Here is a 21,848-nt window from a genome sequence, read left to right on the forward strand (position 1 = left end):
AAAGCAACATTAGGGCTCGGGTTGCTAATTTGGGTTGGACATATTCCTGGAGGTTTCATCACATGACATAATATTTAATTAAAGATTAAACTTTAATTCCTGGAGGCTCCAGGAGAATCCCAGAGGGTTGGCAACCCTAATTAGGGCAAATATGTTAACATTGGGAAAACTACTTCCTTTCGGCAAACGTTGTTCTTGGAAATGGCTGAAACTCACTTATAAAAATGAAGTCAGCCTGAGGCAGAGACCAGGAATGGAAAATTTCAGCCTGAACTGTTAAAATTTGGTAAACGTGTCAGCAACTGAAAACTGAGTCTGATAATGGAAAGGGTTAGGAAGCCTTAACTACAGGCATCACTGCCAATTAAATTAAAAAACAAAGCATATGAGCTGTGAATTCAAGGGTTTGTTTAAACACAGCAGTTCCGCCAGTTTAGTTGAAATCCGTTTAAAAACTGATTTACTTAACAGTGGTGCAAACCCTATGTGGACACACATCAGTTTAAACCTGACATACATCAGCTTAGCTGCCACCTACCAGCTGAACCAATATAAACCAGATTTAACCCAACTAAAGAGAGTGCACGTACAAAATTGCATCAGTTTAACTAAAATCAGTTTAAGAAGAGGTCACAGCTTCAGTTAATCCAGAGCAACTCAGTGTGTGGACGAAGCCTTGGCTGTATTACCACATGCCATAGAACAGATCAGAAGAAGCCTCCAAATCCGGATGTAACAAGGATAATAATAATTTGCACCAGTTATTGAGGGTGGTTGTGCCATTCTCACAACCTCTCCGCCACCAATGGGAGTAAGATAAAAGACGTTGACAGAGATAAAAGGCAAATGGGCACAATGGGAACCCCCATTTCTTTTCCCACCAGTTCATGCACTTCTAAAATCAGAGGACCCCAAAATGCTTCATGAACCCTAGCTCAAAACATCCCCATGGTATTATCATCCCACTGGGGAAAATAAGGTGCAAAGAGAGGTTCTATGACTTAAGAGTAGGCAGGCTGGGAAGAGAACCCAGTAGGCTGGAGTCCCGCCGTTCTGCTGTGGCCACAAGCACAACACGTCTACTAATCTTTGGTGTTGAGCAATTATTTATTCATGCCCAGATTGCTAACGTCTTGGGCAAGGTATCCTTCAGTCCATTCTACACGGATGATTTTATCTGAGTTTGTTGTACTCGACTAACTAAATGTTTTGCTGCTAGGGCCTTGATCCAGCAAAGCACTCGATCATGTATTTAGCTTTAGACATGTCAGAAGCCCCCCTGAAATTAGTGTTCCGGTGCTTTGCTGGATTGGGATCTGTGTTAACGCGGACTGATGCTTTCGCTCCCCAGACACCAGTGTAACTAGTGTAATGCTGTTATTTTTCTGGGTCCTTACCTCCCACTTGGTTTCTTCAATCTTGGGAAGAAACTCTGCCTGTTCTTTCTTGAAAGCCACAAATTTTTTCTCTAGCTCTTCTCGCTGTTGGAGAAGTTGCCCCACATCATCCTGGAGCTTTTTTTTCTCTTGCTGGAGCTTGAAGATCTGGAGCTGCAAGGCCTGTTGAGCCCTCTGGGCCTTCTTGGAGACCTGCTGCAGTTTATTTGCATAATTTTGCCTGAGGTCCTCCATTTCACGCTCCCAAATTTTTTGCTTCTCCTCAAACACTTGGAAGATGGCAGCCTCGCTTTTGTCCAGGTTTCTTCTCATCTGCAGGACCTCCTGCTCCTTCTCCCACAGCCTGTCCTCCAGGTCCTGGATAACGTCATCTGTCGAGGGTGAGTGGAAAGGCATTGTTTCGTTCAGATGGTTGAGTCTATTGAAAGAAGAAGTACTCTTGCTTGAAGACCGTCCACTGTCTGAGGTAGATATTCCATTGTATCCCCCTGTGTTCTTATCTACATAGGTTGTGCCAATGCGGTTTATGTGACTAGTTGAAGCACTCATTGGGCCAACGTGCTGACTGTAGCCCGTCCCGTAAGTGGGCAAGCTCGTCAAAGAGTTACGGCCAGAATCAGAAAGACCTCCCACTTGGTTTGTAGTCCTATTAAGGCTGGTCTTCTCCAGTCCGCTTTTGCCAGCAGACGGGCTATTGCTGTTGGTGTGATTCAAGCTCTTTCTGTTCTCAGTTATTCCATTGTTCTGCGGCGGGCAGAGATTCTGCATGGAATGGAAGTTTTTAGGAACTACTGGTTTAAAGGCTGAAGGTCTAACTAAGGGCTCATTGCTCTGCAAACGAAAAAAGAATCACACATCAAACGTAGCCAGGAGGCTTTGTAACAATACACAAAAGATCACGGGCCTGATCCAGAACTGGGGTAAATCAGTGTAACTCTATAGGCTTTGTTAGAGTCAATGGAGCAACACTGACTTACCCCAGCTAAGAATCAGGCCTCATGGTTTTCTACTGCTCAACTTTGAAAGACACTGTAGATTTTTTGATTTCATATTTGATGGACATCATGAGTAACTCCTGCCAGTGCTGAGCTCAAAGCACTCCACTCCCCCTCTCAATCTCTCTCGTTCTGTGACTGAACTGAATCAGGATTTATTCCAAGATCCTACCATTATCCTTTTACGCTCTATTCAGGTGATCACCATTTTCTTCTCTGTAAGAGAAAAAGGTGTCATCCTCCCATGGGTTGGAGTTGTTTAACAGCCTAGATAGAAATTGCTCTTTGTTGAGCGTTATCTTCAAGTTCCATGGTGCTATTTGTTGAGTCAGACTATGTTTTGAAAGACTTTTCTTTAGTCAATAAGGGTGTGTTTTTAAAAGGAGTATACCCCCTTTTATTGAAAACTAAAGTAAGCTCTTGGACTAGTATGGAAAAAATGTTAGTGATGGCAATTATTTGCTCTGATAAAGTCCAATCCAAAGCTCAGTGAAATTAATGGAAAAGGAGGACTTGTGGCACCTTAGAGACTAACAAATTTATCTGAGCATAAGCTTTCATGAGCTACAGCTCCCTTCATCGGATGCATTCAGTGGAAAATACAGTGGGGAGATTTATATACATAGAGAACATGAAACAATGGGCGTTACCATACACACTGTAATGAGAGTGATCACTTAAGGTGAGCTATAACCAGCAGGAGAGCGGGAGGGAAAAAACTTTTTGTCATGATAATCAAGGTGGGCCATTTCCAGCAGCTGACAAGAACGTCTGAGGAACAGTGGAGGGTGTGTGGGGGGAATAAACAAGGGGAAATAGTTTTACTTCGTGTAATGACACATCCACTCCCAGTCTCTATTATTCAAGCCGAAGTTAATTGTATTCAGTTTGCAAATTAATTCCAATTCAGCAGTCTCTCGTTGGAGTCTGTTTTTGAAGTTTTTTTGTTGAAGAATTGCAACTTTTAGGTCTGTAATCAAGTGATCAAAGAGATTGAAGTGTTCTCCAACTGGTTTTTGAATGTTATAATTCTTGACGTCTGATTTGTGTCCATTTATTCTTTTATGTAGAGATGTCCAGTTTAACCAATGTACATGGCAGAGGGGCATTGCTGGCACATGATGGCATATATCACATTGGTAGATGTGCAGGTGAACGAGCCTCTGATAGTGTGGCTGATGTGATTAGGACCTATGATGGTGTCCCCTGAATAGATATGTGGACACAGTTGGCAACGGGCTTTGTTGCAAAGATAGGTTCCTGGGTTAGTGGTTCTGTTGTGTGGTGTGTGGTTGCTGGTGAGTATTTGCTTCAGGTTGGGGGGCTGTCTGTAAGCAAGGACTGGCCTGTCTCCCAAGATCTGTGAGAGTGATGGTTCGTCCTTCAGGATAGGTTGTAGATCCTTGAGGATGTGTTGGAGAGGTTTTAGTTGGGGGCTGAAGGTGATGGCTAGTGGCGTTCTGCTATTTTCTTTGTTGGGCCTGTCCTGTAGTAGGTGACTTCTGGGTACTCTTCTGGCTCTGTCAATCTGTTTCTTCACTTCAGCAGGTGGGTATTGTAGTTGTAAGAATGCTTGATAGAGATCTCGTAGGTGTTTGTCTCTGTCTGAGGGGTTGGAACAAATGCGGTTGTATCGTAGAGCTTGGCTGTAGACAATGGATCATGTGGTGTGGTCTGGATGAAAGCTGGAGGCATGTGGGTAGGAATAGCGGTCAGTAGGTTTCTGGTATAGGGTGGTGTTTATGTGACCATTGCTTATTAGCACCATAGTGTCCAGGAAGTGGATCTCTTATGTGGACTGGTCCAGGCTGAGGTTGATGGTGGGATGGAAATTGTTGAAATCATGGTGGAATTCCTCAAGGACTTCTTTTCCATGGGTCCAGATGATGAAGATACCATCAATGTAGCGCAAGTAGAGTAGGGGCGTTAGGGGACGAGAGCTGAGGAAGCGTTGTTCTAAGTCAGCCATAAAAATGTTGGCATACTGTGGGGCCATGCGGGTACCCATAGCAGTGAGACTGGGAGTGGATGGGTCATTACACAAAGTAAAACTATTTCCCCTTGTTTATTCCCCCCCCTCCACTGTTCCTCAGACGTTCTTGTTAACTGCTGGAAATGGCCCACCTTGATTATCACGACAAAAAGTCGTCCCCTCCCCCCCCGCTCTCCTGCTGGTAATAGCTCACCTTAAGTGATCACTCTGGTTACAGTGTGTATGGTAACACCCATTGTTTGAAGTTCTCTATGTATATAAATCTCCCCACTGTATTTTCCAATGAATGCATCTGATGAAGTGAGCTGTAGCTCACGAAAGCTTATGCTCAAACAAATTTGTTAGTCTCTAAGGTGCCACAAGTACTCCTTTTCTTTTTGCGAATACAGACTAACACAGCTGCTACTCTGAAACCTGAAATTAATGGGAGTCTTTCAACTGACTTCAATAAGCTTTGGATTGAACCCACATAGAGCCTTTCACTGGAGCATCTCAAAATATTTCAAGTATCAGTTCAGCACAGCAAGGTGAAGGGACTTGTCTGGGGTTTCACAGCCAGGCTTGACCCATAAGAGTCTAGCTTCCCTGTTGCCACTAGCCAACTCTTTTTACATGGAGGCGTACATCTGTGACACCTGCACAGGCTCCTAAGTGCCTAAATCCCTTTTGAAAATATTTCAGCTCCTAACTCACAGAGACATTGCAATGCTAAGAACGCCTAAATACCTTTAAAAATCTGGACCTAACTCTGACTTGGGTAGCATAGCAGTGAAAGACTCATTACCAATCTCACGAGGTCCCAGAAGGTAGAGTTTTACTCTGCTTAGCCTCCTGAGACCACTGAGAATTACAGACCAAGACCTGTCCTGTTCTCTCTGCTTCACTGTTTGGATTTGCATCACTGGACTTACACCCTGCAAGCGTCACACGGCACCAAGGTATATCGGAATCTTACCTGGTCCAATTTGCCAGAGACTGGCAATATCTTTGGTGGGTTACTGGGTTCTCTGTACTGGGGAGGAGGTGGCAGGTTTTTCTCGTTGTTGGTGGTAACGTTCCCACAAATGTCTGTCTTCATCTTCTCACTCTTGCGCAGGTCCCCATTGATGTAGAGGGAGTTGGAGATCTTCTCTGACTTGTAGGTTTTCTCCTCCCCGGAGTAACGGTTAGAGATCTCCCGCGTGGAATAGCCATTCCGTGAGCCATCAGCCTGCCTGCTGCTGCTCTGAGTCCTGGTTCCCACGCTCTTCATCGCAAACTCTTGCTCATTGGCGACTCCGCTGCCCACGCTTCCCATAGTGTTTTGGGGAGCAGATTCAGAGGGCCTGGAGGCAAACGAGTGGAAGGTGTCTTGGCTCTGGTAGCTTGGGTCACTAAGAGCAGACACGGTCTCTAACTTGGCCATGGCAACTCAGAGGTGAAGTTGAGGCATGAGTCAGTGGCACTGAAAGAGAGGAAAAGGAGAGAGTTACTGGATTGCCTTTATTTACTATTTCGCCTTTGCTGAGCACTGAATAGCCTTCCGAGGGAAGTAGTGGGGGCAAAAGATCTATCTTGCTTTAAGATTAAACTCGACAAGTTTATGGAGGAGATGGTATGATGGGATAACATGGTTTTGGTAATTAAATATTCATGGTAAATAGGCCCAATGGACTGTGATGGGTTTTTAGATGGGGTAAGATCCAAGTTACCCGGGAAAGAATTTTCTGTAGTATCTGGCTGATGAATCTTGCCCATATGCTCAGGGTTTAGCTGATCGCCATATTTGGGGTCGGGAAGGAATTTTCCTCCAGGGCAGATTGGAAGGCCCTGGAGGTTTTTCGCCTTCCTCTGTAGCATGGGGCACGGGTCACTTGCTGGAGGATTCTCTGCTCCTTGAGGTCTTCAAACTACAATTTGAGGACTTCAATAGCACAGATATAGGTGTGAGGTCTTTTTTAGGAGTGGTGGGTGAAATTCTGTGGCCTGCATTGTGCAGGAGGTCAGACTAGATGATCATAATGGTCCCTTCTGACCTAAATATCTATGAATCTATGAACACAGAGGAGCAAATGTGTCTCTGAGCACTTGGGCTGTGTGCGCTGGGGCAGGAATACTCCCCTCCCAGCCTGCGGAGCAGGACAGCTACTGGTCTGCACCTGCTCCTGTGACTGTGTTAACTCCCATGGCGGTTGAGACCCTGCTTCTCCTGTGGGAAGCAATGGCTGGTGGATTCTGCTAGCAGCAGATCCACTGACTCTGCTCCTCCCCTAATCTGCCCCTGCCCAGTTCTGTGTGCCTCTATGGGCAAGAGCATGCAGGAAGCCCTGCTGCATAGGCTCCCCAAATCCTGTCTGTCCCCATGCAGCAGAACTGCTCTGGTTCCTCTCCATCCGGGGATCCTGAGGTCTGTGCTCACCGGAGCTGGAGGAGCAGGACATGTGCTGTAGCAGGTATGTGTTGCAGCGCTGCCCAACAGCAGTCTACTGGGGTCTGATCGGTTTAAGGTGACCCAGCTACCGAGTCACTGCTGCAATACCTCGCAGGCCAAAATAACAGTCACTGGGGATGGAACATTCCTCCATGGAGGTCCCACCTGGTCCATCACAGGGCTTGGGTGGAATTGTTCCCTCCAGTACATTTTCCAGTATGGTTTGAAATGTCCTAAGAAATGGAACTTCCACCACCTCCCTGGAGAGACTAAACGTGAGCTGTAGGAGGCTGTGGAATAAAAAGCTTTCCCCCCATGACAGTCATACTAAAATTTTCCTTTACAAATTTTTACTCTCTTTTTTACTAAACATTCTCCCTTTGATCACCCTAAACAAGCCCTGTCCCCTTTGGCTGTTTACCCTTCATACGCTTGCAGATGCTTATCTTGTTCCTCCTCGTTATTGCTGAAGCCAAACTATTGGTATTTAATTCTTTCTCTTACCTCCTATGTCGGTTTCTCCAGCCTGGTAAACATTTGTGTGGCTTTCCTCTGAATTCCCTCATATGTACCAGCATCAAATGGAGCCAGAGTGTTTTAGGTGTGGATGCACCAGTCCTGAACCTCCAGCCCCAGGAGTCCATCTCCATCCTCTCTTCAATGCAGGCATCTCACTTGGAACATCTTCATACTAAGTGATTGGCCAAAGAGGTGACCTCATGGCTGCATCCCAGGTCACAGGGGAGAATTCTTTAAATCAAGGCTTTGAGCCTCTGGAGTGATAAACTATGGCCTGTGTTTTCAAAAACAAATAGTGATTTTGGATCCCTCATTTTTTGGGTCCTCAACATGAGGGATATTAAATGGGTTGGGTTTTCAGAGGGCAGTTGGTCAGCACTTTATGGAAATCACGCCCTCTTTAAAAGTGTCTCAAATTGGGTACCCAAAATCACTAGTCATTTGAAACTTTAGGTTTATGACCTTTATTGATCACGTCTGCACTACACAAGCACCCAAACTATGCTAACTAAGCTCCCAAAATTCTGCCCCACCATGCACGGTGTGTGTGTGTGTTTTGGTGTAAAGATTAGGATGTACTTTTTATCCTCAATCTCTGGTTATGGTCCTCGTCAGACATCTAGATGTGCACCCCCAGGACATCACAACCCATACTCAACCAGATCCTGAAGACATGGCCAACCCATAAAATACAAAGCCCTAGAACAGGTCACTCTAGATTTTGTCTGAATAGGGTTTCTGGGAAGATGACAATTTTTTTTTTTCACTGAATGCATCCGATGAAGTGAGCTGTAGCTCACAAAAGCTTATGCTCAAATAAATTTGTTAGTCTCTAAGGTGCCACAAGTCCTCCTTTTCTTTTTGCGAATACAGACTAACACGGCTGCTACTCTGAAAAATGTTATACTTGATGACAACACCAGGTTTTCTATTCATTTCAATCACTAGTTAATTCAATAATGTTTAACTTAATCCAGCACCTCATCAGTATGAAATCATTTCTATTAAAAAAACTGAAATTCCTTTATTTTGATCACCCTACTGGTTATTACTGGAGAATCTGATCCAATCCTAGCTATGGGCAGTTGTTTATTAGAAGAGAAGGCCAATATTCTGAATGCAAGGGAAGAAGAAAAATCACAAGGAAGAGCCGTGTGACAATAATCTGGGCCTGGAGATCCCACCCTGGAGATCCTCAATGGAAAGTGACATGTGCGTCTGATCTGTTCATAGCAGCTCGGACACAAAGGGTCAGACCATGCTGGGGGTCTCAGTGGGATGTTTCATTTGCCCAGGGTGTCATTGCGAGGTTAGCCCTCCCCCAAGCAAAATAGGACAATTGGTTTTATTTACTTTGGCGAGCCAGCTTAGGTCTAAAGGTCGGCTCCGATACAGCAACTCCTACGCTCCCAAGTGTCCCCTGTTATCACAGCATACTCACGGCTCTGGTTATTTGCACTAAAAATGGAATGGAAAAATAAAAGATTACAATGAGGTCCATGACTTTTGACTTTTCTTTTATTCAGCTGCATTTCTAGGGACTTTGCCCTTTGCGTTGCCACCACCCTCCCTGGGTTCTGCTCTGAAAAGGTGACCTGATCAAACTGCAGCCCTGCAAGTTACACCACCTTGGGCTTGATCCTGCCTAGGGCAGGTGAGCAGAATTGTGCACCTAAGCACAGGAGAAAAACTGATGAGCTGGGCAGGGGACCCATATCACATATTAATGAGATTGGTGCCAGGTGGCTGTCAAGTCATGAGGCAAGGGCTTAGCGAAAAGCTGGATGCTCAAATCCCTGTCTTCACCCACACCCTGCCCATATTTTAACCCTGTGCTCTTGCGAGTAAGGGTACGAAAGCGTGCGGGGATTCCAACCTGGGGTCCTGGTTCAGGCCTGTCTCTCATCGTGTCCTGTTAGAAAAAGTTTCAGGTCTTCCCTGTAAATAATCTCACCCTGATAGCTTTGAGCAAATAAAAGATCCCCAGCTCCTATACAGAAATCCAGTCTGACATTACAACAGGCAGAATATATTTCAAACAGAAAACCCTGGACAGGGGAGGTGACACACGGTTAGCAGTAGAACTCCCACCCCTCAATGCGACTGTAAGGCAGTGAGGTGCTGTCACTTTTCACCCAATGCACAGTCAACCTGTGGAACTCCTTGCCAGAGGATGTTGTGAAGGCCAAGACTATAACAGGGTTCAAAAAAGAACTAGATAAGTCATGGAGGTTGGGCCCATCAATGGCTATCAACCTGGATGGGCAGGGATGGTGTCCCTAGCCTTTGTTTGCCAGAAGCTGGGAATGGGCGACAGGGGATGGATCACTTGATGATTACCTGTTCTGTTCATTCCCTCTGGGGCACCTGGCACTGGCCACTGTCGGAAGACAGGAGACTGGGCTAGATGGACCTTTGGTCTGACCCCAATATGGCTGTTCTCATGTTACCAAAGGCTACGACTAAAATGTAGCCCCTAGTACTCCTGGTCTTCCAGGAGCACTTGTGCTGCAGAGAAGAAGGGCGAAGGATTGAAGAAAGTGTTCATTAATCAAGAAAGCAAGCCTGGTCAGAGATGCTTCTATGAAGTGCCACTTGCTGGAAATGTTAGTGCTTCATTCTAGAAGAACATCCCAGCTCTATCAACAGTTTAGGCCAGGAGTTCATCTTGTGCCACTTGAAATGCACCCAAGACTGAAGCGCCCCAGGGAATCCTCCCAGGGAAATCATTATCTTAACATATCAGATAATGGTAGAAGCTAGTCTAGGGGTTCTCAAATTTTTCTTGCTGAGACCCCCTTCAACATGCTATAAAAATGCCAGGGCCCAGTGGGAGCGGGGGCTGGGAACTCGGGGCTGGGGGATCCTTGGGCATAGGCATAGTTCTACTTCTATTGCGGGGGGAGGGCAAGAGCTGGCAGAGCTCAAGCCAGACCCGCCCAGCGGGGATCCAGGGAGGGAGCACCACCTCTACCCCCTGACTCACTCAGGAGGCCACTGAGCATGTCTGGGCTGTGGCGGGAACGCAACCAAAAAATATAACTCAAAGGGGGGACTCAGTTCAAAAAGTTTGAAAACCGCTCAGGGTGCAGACATAGAGTAGCTAGGGGCTGTGTGCAGGCCGAGGATTAGCTTAGGGTGCAGGGAGGGGGTAGCTAGGAGCTGTGTATGGGTGGGGGGCTACCAGTGCTGCTTTGGCTTTGTGGGGAGGTTTGCCAGCTTCAGCCCCACACAACTCCTGGCTTCAGGGGCTTGAGGGGGTGCTGGTATCAGCCCTGCGCTGCTCCCGGCTGGGGTGTGGGGGGGCTGTCGGCTTTAGCCCCCCACCACTCCTGGCTAGGGTGGGGGGGCCACCGTCTTTAGCCCCACACAGCTCCTGGCTGGGGCGTGGGTGGCGCTACCGGCTTTAGCTCTGCACCGCTCCCGGCTTCAGCGCTGGGGCTCAGGGCGAGCTGTGGGGCTCCCCAGCCCCCTTTAAAGGGCTTGCAGACCCCCCAGGGGACCGTGGACCCCTGGTTGAGAACCGCTGATCTAGTTCACTGGAAAGGCAAAACACTTGCTCTGAGCCCCCAGGGACAAGTCATTTCTGGCAGGGAAGGCGTAGCAGTATTCAGAGAAGGCATGACTCCAGCAGAAGCAGGGAGCTCACCCCAAATCTCAATCCGTGGGGGTGCCCCTTGCTAGGACTATGCCACCACTGAGCCCTCCAGCCCATCACTGTTACAAATCAAATTATACAGAGTCACTTTTTAACGGAGTGAAATAAATTAGCACTCGGATCAGCCAGTCCAGTCCCTGGCACTTCTGTAACAGAAAGGCAATGACAAGAAGGTGGATATGCGGAAAATAATAGCCTTCAAAATGAGTACTGGGCTGAAGGGTCTGGTCAAGCAGGAAAGATTAAGTTTATTGTGGGTTGCCTAGCTAAGGGACCATCCCTTATGGACAAAGCCTACAGAAGTGAATAGAGAAGGATACCCTCATTATCAGTGTTTAAACAAGCCTACATGAGTCTATAGTAGGGATAGAACACTCTAGGGATTTCAGAGTTATGTCTCCAGAAACCTATTGGTTTAATCTCTACTAAACCCAATGGAATTTTTTCCATAAAAGCACTGAGGAGGGGTGTGAGCTGATGTAATTTCCAACCTGCTCCAAACCAGTGTCCACACACTGAGAAGACTCAAAGCTCACCCCCTTTCTTGGGTTTGTATTTAACAACAAAAAATTAACAATGATATAACAAACTTCTGCTCAAACCTTCTACCCAGGCTTGGCTGCTCCTATGGGTCCTCCCTCAGGACTGCTCAGCCCACTCCCTAAATTCTCTCTCTTTAGGCAGCCAATCCTATTTCTTTAATATCTGGGCAAGGGAATAAGTCGCTGGCTTCAAGGAGACAGCAGAACCCCCACAGGAAAACACTGGTACAAGGGTTGGGGGTAGTATAACAGCTGCAATGCGCACATATGTTTGAAGGGTGTAAACTCCAAAGAGCAAGCAGTTATTTAGGGAAACAGAAGTTGGTATTTGGTGTAAAGGGATGAAACTGAGCTATGGAAAATTTAGACTGAAGAGCAACAAAAACAAAAGAACCAAAAAAGCATCCAAGGAGTGAGGTGTACTTGACTGTGGATCAGCTTCCGAAGGCACACATGGAACCGCCGTTCTTTTGAGACAGGATAGCGCCATGGAACATACGCTAGGGAACAGACCTGCACCGGCAGGGAGAGCGACCTTGTGATCTACTGTCACAGGGCTTCTCCATTCCAGGGTGGGATTTTCACATGCAAGCTGCTCAGCACTGGTCTAACCCTGCTTCCACTGAAGTCAATGGGAGTTTCCCCTGCCTGAGCTAGATATTGGTGCAGGGAGTCTATGTAGCAGTTCATTGCCTTTTGTCCATTCACTTTCACACCGATAGCACTAAGGATTAGGGCCTTTCTTTTTCCCAGCTAGTCACTCTGCTTTGGACCTTCGCTGAAATGGCACCACAGGAGAAACTGTCTGAACAGCACTGGAGTCAGGGTTCTCCCCAGAGCTCCCTGGAGCACACGCTCAGCAATCAGGGAAGGGAGTGCAGGGGGGAGTAGAAGTCAGAGGTGTTTGTAAGTGAGCAGTCGCCCTCATGGCATGCAGTTAGCTCTGCCTTGCTCCGGCCGTGCTAAGGCCAGCACCACATGCGCCCTGAGACCTGCAACTCCACGCCAAAATGACAGCGAGAGGCATGTCAGGTGACACGCACCTGGCCGGCGACACTCCAAAGCTCCTCTACTCGCGGCTTGTTCTTTTGCTTGATGAGCCCAGCAGTAGCAAAGTGCCTGCCAAGCCCTGCTGGGAAATAGGGGTTATCAGCTGCTGCTGCAACAAACTCCGACAGATGAGATCATGGCAAAAGCGAGACACCGACAAACCACTGCCTCGTTTCTTCCCAGCTTGAGTGCTCAGCTGACTGAGCAAGAAAGAGCTCAGTGGGTTGGTCCAGGGACAGGAGCCCTTACGCCCCGGCGTTGCCAGGGATTTTAAGTGGTGACTGTGAGATGACAGGTTGGTGACCAGTGTCAAATAAGTTGGTAGCCTCAGTCCAGTGCACAGCTGCCCACATCACAAAAGACCTCCAGACTGGTCATAACACTGGTCCCCTTCGCTGTCCCAGTTTAACGACCGAAAGCTGAGGGACTGAGGGTGCAATAAAAACCCACGGCTGGCCCGTGCCAGCTGACTTAGGCTAAGAGGCTGTTCAATTGCAGTATAGCCATGCGGCTCACGTCGCAGCCCAAGCTCTGGGACCCTCCCACCAGACAGGGTCCTAAAGCCCAGGCTCCAGCCTGAGCCTGAACATCTACTGCAAATAAACAGCCCCTTAGCCGGAGCCTGAGCCCACTGGGACAGGCCAGCCACGGGTTTTTAATTGCAGTGTAGACACACTTGAGGTGGCCCTGCCAGTTCAGGGTGGGGACACTTCATGGTTAAGGCACAAAACATTGTATACATGAAATGAAAGAGAGCGCAAGTGTATTCAAGTTTGTCGTCTCGCCCCCTCCGGACCCAACGATGCCCAGCGTCAGTGAAGAATGCAGTGTGTCAGCAGTGAAGAAGATGGGGAGTGCTGGGGACCCTGACCCTGCATTAATGAGAGCACTGCTGTGCAGACATCAACTTGTTCCAGCCCAGAAGCTAGGCTTAAGAGGGATGCCACATGATCATGATGAGGACCACACCTCAGACACTTCCATTCTATGCCCCCTTTTCATCCTGTGTGCTTCTGACTCCTTTGCAGTGGGGCTAGAGACCTCCTGCTCCTCAGTGCAAATTAGCCTTCACTCAAATGTTCTGGTATAATCATTGCCCAGGCTGACTTGCTGTAGAACTTGAAAAACCTCTGGATTTAGCATCTACTACTGAAGCCAAGGGTGAACTGAGGCAGTAGCTGACTTAATATGCAAACTAGATACCATTAACTTAGGTTTGAATAGAGACTGGGAGTGGCTGGGTCATTACACATATTGAATCTATTTCCCTGTGTTAAATATACTCACACTTTCTTGTCAACTTGTCTAAATGGGCCATCTTGATTATCACTACAAAAGTTTTTTTCTCCTGCTGATAATAGCTCATCTGAATTAATTAGCCTCTTACAGTTTGCATGGCAACTTCCACCTTCTCTGTATGTATCTATATATCTTCTTACTCTATGTTCCATTCTATGCATCTGATGAAGTGGGCTGTAGCTCACGAAAGCTTATGCTCTAATAAATTTGTTAGTCTCTACAGTACCACAAGTAGTCCTTTTCTTTTTGCAGATCGGGGGGGTGGGGGGTGGGGGAAGGGATAGCTCAGTGGTTTGAGCATTGGCTTGCTAAACCCACCCAGGATTGTGAGTTCAATCCTTGAGGGGGCCATTTCGGGATCGGGGCACAAACTGGGGACGGGTCCTGCTTTGAGCAGGGGTTGGGCTAGATGACCTCCTGAGGTCCCTCCCAACCCTGACATTCTATGATTCTATGGTGTAGCCACTACAGGGGGACAAACAACCACAAAGTGTTAGTGGACGTTACACTGTTGTGCAACAGTTGCATCCACCTCACTGTGCATCACCTAAGGCCTCAAGGAAGAACATGATAGGAAGTCCATGACAGAGCTCAGCCTGACAATAAATCCAGCCGGTTCCCAGGCACTGCAGAAACTGGGTTTGTCTCTCTCTCACCAAGGAAAGTGATGTGTAAAAAAATCAACTGGCTCAAATAAAACTCATCCCATTCTGTGCCTGAGGATTATGCTAATCAGGGAAGACTTTTCATTTAGTTAATTACGTGTGTGTTTAGGAGTAATCTTTATTTCAATGACTTTGGAGGATTTTTGGTCTTTATAGGCCGCTTGTCCTTTATGGTATCCCTGCTGCCGGTGGCTGATATCACAGAGTGACTGTAAGGTCCCAGTGCTAGGAAAGAGGAGAGAATGTTACAGACTTACATGCAAAGTTCTCTATCAAATGAGCAGGGTTTCAGGGAAGAAATCTAGTTTAGTGTTATCAGCTTTGTAAATTTCATGGTGACATTTACACTGACTTTTTGAGGGCAAGATGAAGTAACCGGAGAGACGCTTTTATCCTTTTTTAAAAAATGGCGTGTCAATTTAGTGCTGGTGCAAGAGACAGACTGTTAACACTCCCCAAGGGATCTCTCTCGTGCCAGGCAATGTCTAACACAGAGACACTGAAAGCTTGCCCCACACTGCCCTGCACAGCCCCAAGGCCCATTCCGGACTTATGAGTCTGGGTACTTATATGGCCCTCTTCCCTGTAGTATCTGAGCCCTGCCCTGGCCTGGCCTCTTTACCAAGACTGCTAACAGTGTGCGATGGTTTTTGTGACGTGGACACTTGCCCACTGAGAACTGTCCTGAAATCCACCACCTGACCCCTATAAGCTACCAGTCTGACGGCCACCACTTTCAATTACCACCGTCCTGGGCTGGCTTCCAACAGGCATCAGAGACAAGGGACAGATCCTCAGCTGGTGTAAAAACTGCCCAAGCATTAAGTTGAAGGCGCTACGGCAGCTTACACCAGCTGAGGAGCTAACCCAAAAGGCAGTGGGTCCTCGAAGCAACCCCCTGAGCCAGCCCACCACGCCCATCAACAAAAGAAACCAGGCCCGGCTCAGGCTAAAGCCCAGGAATCAAACAACTGGGGAGCCCTGCCTCCCTAGAGACACCTGGCCTCTCTGCTCCTATAAAACTGCTCTGGAGTGGGGGGTCCTCTCTTTTCACTGAGTCCAATGGGCAGAGTGCTTGACTCCAAGGGCCTGATTAGGCCTTCAGCCTCCATCCCTACATTGCATCTCTGCCCTGTCTACCTGGGTGAGGGCTAAACCAAGAGTTAACTCCTTGCCTGCTGGGATTCAGGGAGGAGCTTGACATCTTTTTAGAAGCAGCTTTTACATTTGCTTCACACCATAGATCACGGATGGGCAACTGGCGGTCCGGGAGCTGCATCCGGCCCGACAGATCATTTTATCTGGCCTGCCACAACCCAGATTGGGGATGGGATCTGGTAGGCCAGGGCCAGGAAGGGAGCAGGGAGGGTTGCCGGGGGGTAGGGGAGGACCTGGCACATGTCATGTAGCACTGTGGTGAGAGACAAATGGGACAGAGTAGGGAGCTGGGCCAAACTCTGTGCGACAGGAGCCCTGGGGTGAATATGGGGTGGGCTTGCTCTCCAACTCATCCCAACCCCTGGACAGGACACAACCCATCAAAGCATTTTAGTGGATTTTGTGGCCTTCTCCCACCTTAAAGCTGCCCATCCTTGCAGTAGAGGAAAAGCCACAGGCCTTGTCAACACCTGGGCAGATAGCAGACCGCTGGCCCATAACATGCAGCTGAACGACATCCCTTCAAAGTTACTCTCACCACCACTCTCCGCTCTGTGGGCACCCAGAAAGAAGCCAACACCCAAGCCCCTCACACATAGTGACTGACTGACAGCCAGCCCTCGTTCAGAGCCAGATTCTGTGCCCTTCCTTCGGCAGTTCCAATGACTGCTCCTGGCGTAAAGCGCTATTCACCGAATCGAGCCCTCTGGTTGGAAAACACAAAAACCTACTTCCTGAAACATTTCAAAATAGCCAAGATGTTTTTGCTCTGAAGGGTTTGCCTCTCCCCCCTCCCCCCACCACACCTTTTTTTTTAAAATGTGAATTTTTCCTCTGGAACGTTAATGGAAAACATGAAGACTGGTATCAAAATGGCTACTGATATATTTGTTTACTGAAAAGTCAAGTTTTGGCAAATGCAACATTTTGCAATCTCCGTCGGTAATCTTTTGCATAACAAAATTTGAAAAGGGTATAAAGAGCACACCATTTTCCACAGAGAAATTGAAAAACTTCAAAAACGTTGATGACTGTTTCTGCCCAATATTTTTTGGGGAAAAAAGTAATTTCTTAAGGGAAAAAAATTGGTTAAAAAAAAAAAAAGACCAGCTCTGATTTTAGGTCAGTTTTTACCTCAGTCCTTCCTCAGAGACAGTCCCATGAAGAGAAGACTGAGGTTAAAACTAATTACCTCACTCTTTGGCCCTGTTTGGTTGATTTGTCTCCTTTTGGGATTACAGATGAGTGTACAACGGTCCTTCCCAGAGAACACGCTGCTCATTAAATACCGCAACAGATGCTGTTCTAGCAGTGTTCCCTACCTCGCTGGCAAAAAACAGAAACACAGTTTACATGAGGTTCCCAACTTGATTTCTTAAGCAGAGAGGCTCAGATAAGCTTCAGATCAGCCTGTGACTCTTGGGATGGTTACCTCAACTATCCCAAACATTCACGCAACACAGCTTTGATGTTAGTCACTGAGGAGAGGATCCATGTGGTCCCACTCTTCTGCTCCAGACTGAAGTGCTGCTGGCTGTGAAAGAAGAGTATGATTGATGCATCCCTGGCCTCCCTTGAGCAGAACAGCATGCCCCTGGGAACTGGGCAGGGACAGGACTAGGAACATGGCACAGATGCACATAGCCCCTTTCCTCCAGAGTCAAGGCTACAGGACCTTTGTTCCTGAATGGATGAACACCCGATTTCTAGGCCTGGTCCTGCAGGGCATAGCACGGAGCTACGAAAAACATCTGGAACGAACCTACCAGCTTGGGGACAGGTGTTTGTCATCTGCACATCATACACACCCCTCACTAATGCTTTGGGGCTATGCCAGGCTCTTGTTGTCCAGCAAAACAGAATTTATTTGGCTGTAGCCAGTTCCTAGGGAGCCTGAGCACTGGCCGGCTGGCACCTTCCCTCCGCAGGGCAGCTCCCCAGAGAGAAAGTGGTCACAAAACTTCTCTTGGTTGAGCGGAAGGAGGAGAGATGAGGGTCCCTAGTGCACTTACTCTTGGTCACATTTCATGTAGACCCAACGATATGCCATGGGGGCTGCACAAACCCCCAGATACATAGGGACAGCTGCTGTAACCACATGGGCCGTGACTGATATTACAGCAGAGTCTAGAGGTGATGACTGAGACCAGAGTTGCATTGTGCTAGGCATTGTACATTCACGCGTTAAGAGATAGGTCTTTGGTGCAGGGACTGACAATTTAAATAGAGAACATGGGCCCAGGGTGGGAGAAGGGAAGCATGCTCATTCCCTTTAACAGATGGGGAATTGAGGCACAGAGATTCCCAAAGTCACCCTGGAAGTCTGTAGTAGTGCCAGGAACTGATCCTAAGCCTCCAGAGTCTCAGTCCACTGCCTTTCTACCTTACTCTAGTCTCCTCTCAAAAGCTACTGGCATATAGCTGTTAGCTACATATTTACTGCTTCTATATCAGAGCCTTAACCACAAGACCATCCATCCTTCTCTTAGCACTTCTATTATCTTTTTTTATCCCATCTTTAAAATGCTAGATGGCTATTAGAAGCCACTTTTGGAAATGTTGGTCATGATTTTAGGTGCCCAAGTGAGACCCTTTCCCTCCACTAATGCTGCTCTGAACTACGTTGTGCTGAACCCTACAGATTTTAAACAAGAGTAGACAGACAGATGCTTTCTAAAAGATCTGCTCTTGGAATTACTGTGGGGAAATTCTCTGGCCTGTGTTATGCAGGAGGTCAGACTAGATGATCACAATGGTCCCTTCCGGCCTTGGAATCTGTGATTCTATAACCCATAACATTTTGCTTGTCTGTTTAGATTGTCCCTTCTGTCTAATAGGTTTTAAGCTTGGCCAGCTTTGGAACAGACTACCTTCCATTATACCATGATGGCAACCCACATGGCAGCCTGAAATAGTCTGAGTTACCCTACGGTGATGCAGGGGAGACCCAGGTGAGAAGGCATCAGAACATACCAGCCAGAAGTCATCTCAGACTGGGAATCAAGACCAGGCCTGGAGGGCAAAGAAACCTGTTAGCGACCGACCTGTCTCTCTGTTGTATCCCATCCGCAGCATACAACTGGACCAAGCATCGAGGGGGGAAGAGGTTTTCCATTCATTGCAATCCTCCCTTCTGTGTTATGTTTATCTTAACAGCAGGATGCATCCTACAAAAATGACTAAGACAAAAATCAATATTGAACCAGCTCTTCACCCCCTCCCCAAAAAGGGCATTTGGTTACTAAGGGGCTTTAAATGAAAACCTGGATTAAGAGGCTTTATGCAAACACAAAAGGAGGACAAGGGAACCTTTCCAGAATGAATGTTGATCTAACTTTCCATTTCCGAGTATTTCAATCTGAACTCTTTTTGTGTGTTTAATAAAAGCTGGAGAGGAATTCCTTTGTCTGGATGGATTATACTGGAGCGGGGTCCCCAGCAAATCCTTTTGCAAAAGTGCACAGACTCCAAATTAACTCTCTAATGTTGTGACAGAAAAGATGGCTCTAACAACATCCTACCGGCCCAATATCTAATTAATACAATCACCTTTTTATCTGCCTGGGAATATACTGCATGCCCATTGCTGCAGTAGGAGAGCCTTGAATTCTAAAAGTGGCAAGGAAATATCATCTTGTGGTTAAGATGCTAGACTGGGACTCAGGAGATCTGGGTTCAGTTTCTGGCTCTGCCACAGACCCACTGTGGGGCTGTGGGCAAGTCACTTAATCTCTCTGTGTCTCAGTTTTCTATCTGTGAACTAAGGATGATCAGACTTCTTATTGCCAACCTCTGGTTTATTTAGTACATAAACTCTTTAGGGCAGCAATGGTCTCTCACTATGTCTTTTTGTGCAGTGCATGGCACAATGGAGCTCCAATCTCAGTTGCAGCTTCTAGGTTCTACAATAATAACAACAATTATGTTGATCTGATTACTCTTCTATAGTCAGATCTGCTTTAGCCAAATTCATTTGCAAAGTCTAAAATTATTTGAATTTTTTTAAAAAAGCTTTCAGATAAGCAGTTGAACAGTGAACTAGGCCAGATTATAAAGACCTCACTATTTCTCATCTAATAGGTTAATTGTTACCACTGTAACTACAAACAAATTTGGAAGACATACATAGCCTCTGTGCCATTCCAGCTGCTGAAAGGATTCAACCCGTTGTCTGAGGAATACAAAATTCTAATAACCAGCCCGAAAAATTCAGTGAATTTGCATCAGAACTAAAGCATGGGGTCCCTGTTTGATTTTTATAGAATAGGGTTGTTGTCAAGGGTATTTGAAGGTCAAATATCTGCCCCATTTTAATAATAGTTATAATCAATGGAGAGAGTTCTCTGAGCCCTCATTAGCTAGATTTTTAAAAAATCAAACATTCTATTACCAATAAACATGCTGCACACATTTCTGTAGGACCTACATAAACATAATATTTAGTGCTTCCTCTGTTGGTTCTACAGCAGTAATTAAATAGATGACACTATTCCTAGAGAGCTGTTCCGCTTGGAGGAACAATGTCTCATTCTGGCATGATGATGTACTGTAGAAATAAAGGTAAGTGATGTTAAATGAAAAGGGCCATGTTAATTTCAGCTCCATTTGAAACACAGAAGTGGAGGGATGAGGGGGAGATAGATTACTATATGGAAGAGGACAGATTTAGTAGAGAACAAAGAGTCTATGGAAGTATTAACAAATGCTGGAGAGGAAACACAGTTAAAAATCATGAAAAGTAATTTACTCTGTCCCTGCCAAAATGTCCTTAAAAACCACCATGTAAATCTGAGATCCCTCTTCCCCCAGCACTGTTAGCGGTATCAGTTAGTGGGACCAGACATCGGCCAGTAGAATACTGTTGGACTTGCTTCTGTGTGTCTGTGTGTATAAACTTCCTAACAGACAGGACACAGACACGAGTCATCAGGTAACCGTACACCAGGGACACGGGGAAGAGAAACTACAACCTCTAGCTCCAACGACGCATGTTCCCAGATTTCAGCTAAGGAAAGAGTCCTGCTACTATTTCAACGGAATGGGCCCTGATGCGTAGAGGAGCAGCACTACGGTATGCCATCGAGTAGAGGGAGCACACACACATCCATGCTCCGGGACAGGGCGCACTGGAGTTTAGCTGAAGAGTTAAGCCAAAAGAGTTAAGCCGCTCTGCTATCTCCCGTATTTCGTGGAAGCTCCTTCCTTGCTGGCTGCAGAACTGGGACATTCAGGCCTCATTTCCTTAATGCTCTCAGGTTCTTGTACAGAATGTGACATCTTGACAAATCTCCACTGGATCCACCCAATGTTAATAACACAAGGCTGACATGTACAACACCTGCAGGTAATGAAGCGACTGCTACTTTACTAGCCTACTGTATGCAGGGATGACAGAGTATCTTGCACTCACTGCATGCCATTCCAGCTGTGCTCATCAGTCATTATTATAGTTAGAGCTGAATCAGAGCAAATCCCAAACGATCATCACTTAAGCTTAGTTACTATAGGCCTGATCCAATGCCCAGTGAAGACTCACACAGATTTCAATAAGCATTGGACCTGGTTCTAAACTGGGGGTGGGGAATAGCTGACTAAGGCAAAACCCCAGATTACAACATGCCTCCCCTGAACTTTGGAAGCGTTTGGATCAGAACCTGAACGTGGTGGTTTGGGCCTCATCTCTGGATTGAAGTGTGGTTCGAGGGAGAGGAAATTCTTTCATCAACAGAATTCTTTACTAAATTCCAATCAGTTACATCCATGCCAACCCCCAGGGGAAGGCAATGGGTTGCACAGGTGTCACTAAAGACATACTCTGAAAGCTTCACGTGACCTGTAGAACCTTTACCACTAGTAATGCTGCATGAGAAGTAAAGTTTCATAGAGTTTAAGGCCAGAAAGGACCATAAAATCATCTAGTCTGACCTGTGTACCACAGGCCCTTGAATCTTACTGTTGCCTCTGCATTGAGCTCAATAAACTTGCGTTTGACTAAAGCCTCTTCCAGAAAGTCTTGATTTGAAGACATCAAGAAATAGTGACTTCCCTTGATAATGGCTAATCACCCTCACTGTTACAAAACTGTGCCTTACTTTTTATTTGAATGTGTCTGGCTTCAGATTCCAGCCACTCGTTCTTGTTGTGCCTTTCTCGACTAGATTA

The 21,848-nt window shown here is 46.7% G+C and overlaps 1 protein-coding gene across 8 annotated transcripts in view; it reads right to left on the reverse strand.

Annotated features, from left to right (window-relative positions):
- The window catches only part of LZTS3 (leucine zipper tumor suppressor family member 3), a 134,251-nt gene that overhangs the window by 11,997 nt on the left and 100,406 nt on the right, over window positions 1-21,848 (reverse strand). For 4 of the 8 annotated variants that reach the window (XM_073342955.1, XM_073342957.1, XM_073342956.1 and 1 more), the window contains 3 exons: window positions 8,668-8,772; window positions 5,341-5,829; window positions 1,398-2,228 (listed from right to left, as the gene is read on the reverse strand). In XM_073342955.1, coding sequence (XP_073199056.1) covers window positions 1,398-2,228; window positions 5,341-5,790 — 1,281 coding nt within the window. In that variant the 5' untranslated portion in view covers window positions 5,791-5,829; window positions 8,668-8,772. Of the gene's footprint in view, window positions 1-1,397; window positions 2,229-5,340; window positions 5,830-7,299; window positions 7,589-8,667; window positions 8,773-21,848 lie in introns of all 8 variants that reach the window. The other 4 variants (XM_073342961.1, XM_073342960.1, XM_073342959.1 and 1 more) reach the window with 3 other exon arrangements.

Source organism: Lepidochelys kempii, chromosome 4 (genome assembly GCF_965140265.1).
Source record: "Lepidochelys kempii isolate rLepKem1 chromosome 4, rLepKem1.hap2, whole genome shotgun sequence".
Taxonomy (NCBI): domain Eukaryota; kingdom Metazoa; phylum Chordata; order Testudines; family Cheloniidae; genus Lepidochelys; species Lepidochelys kempii.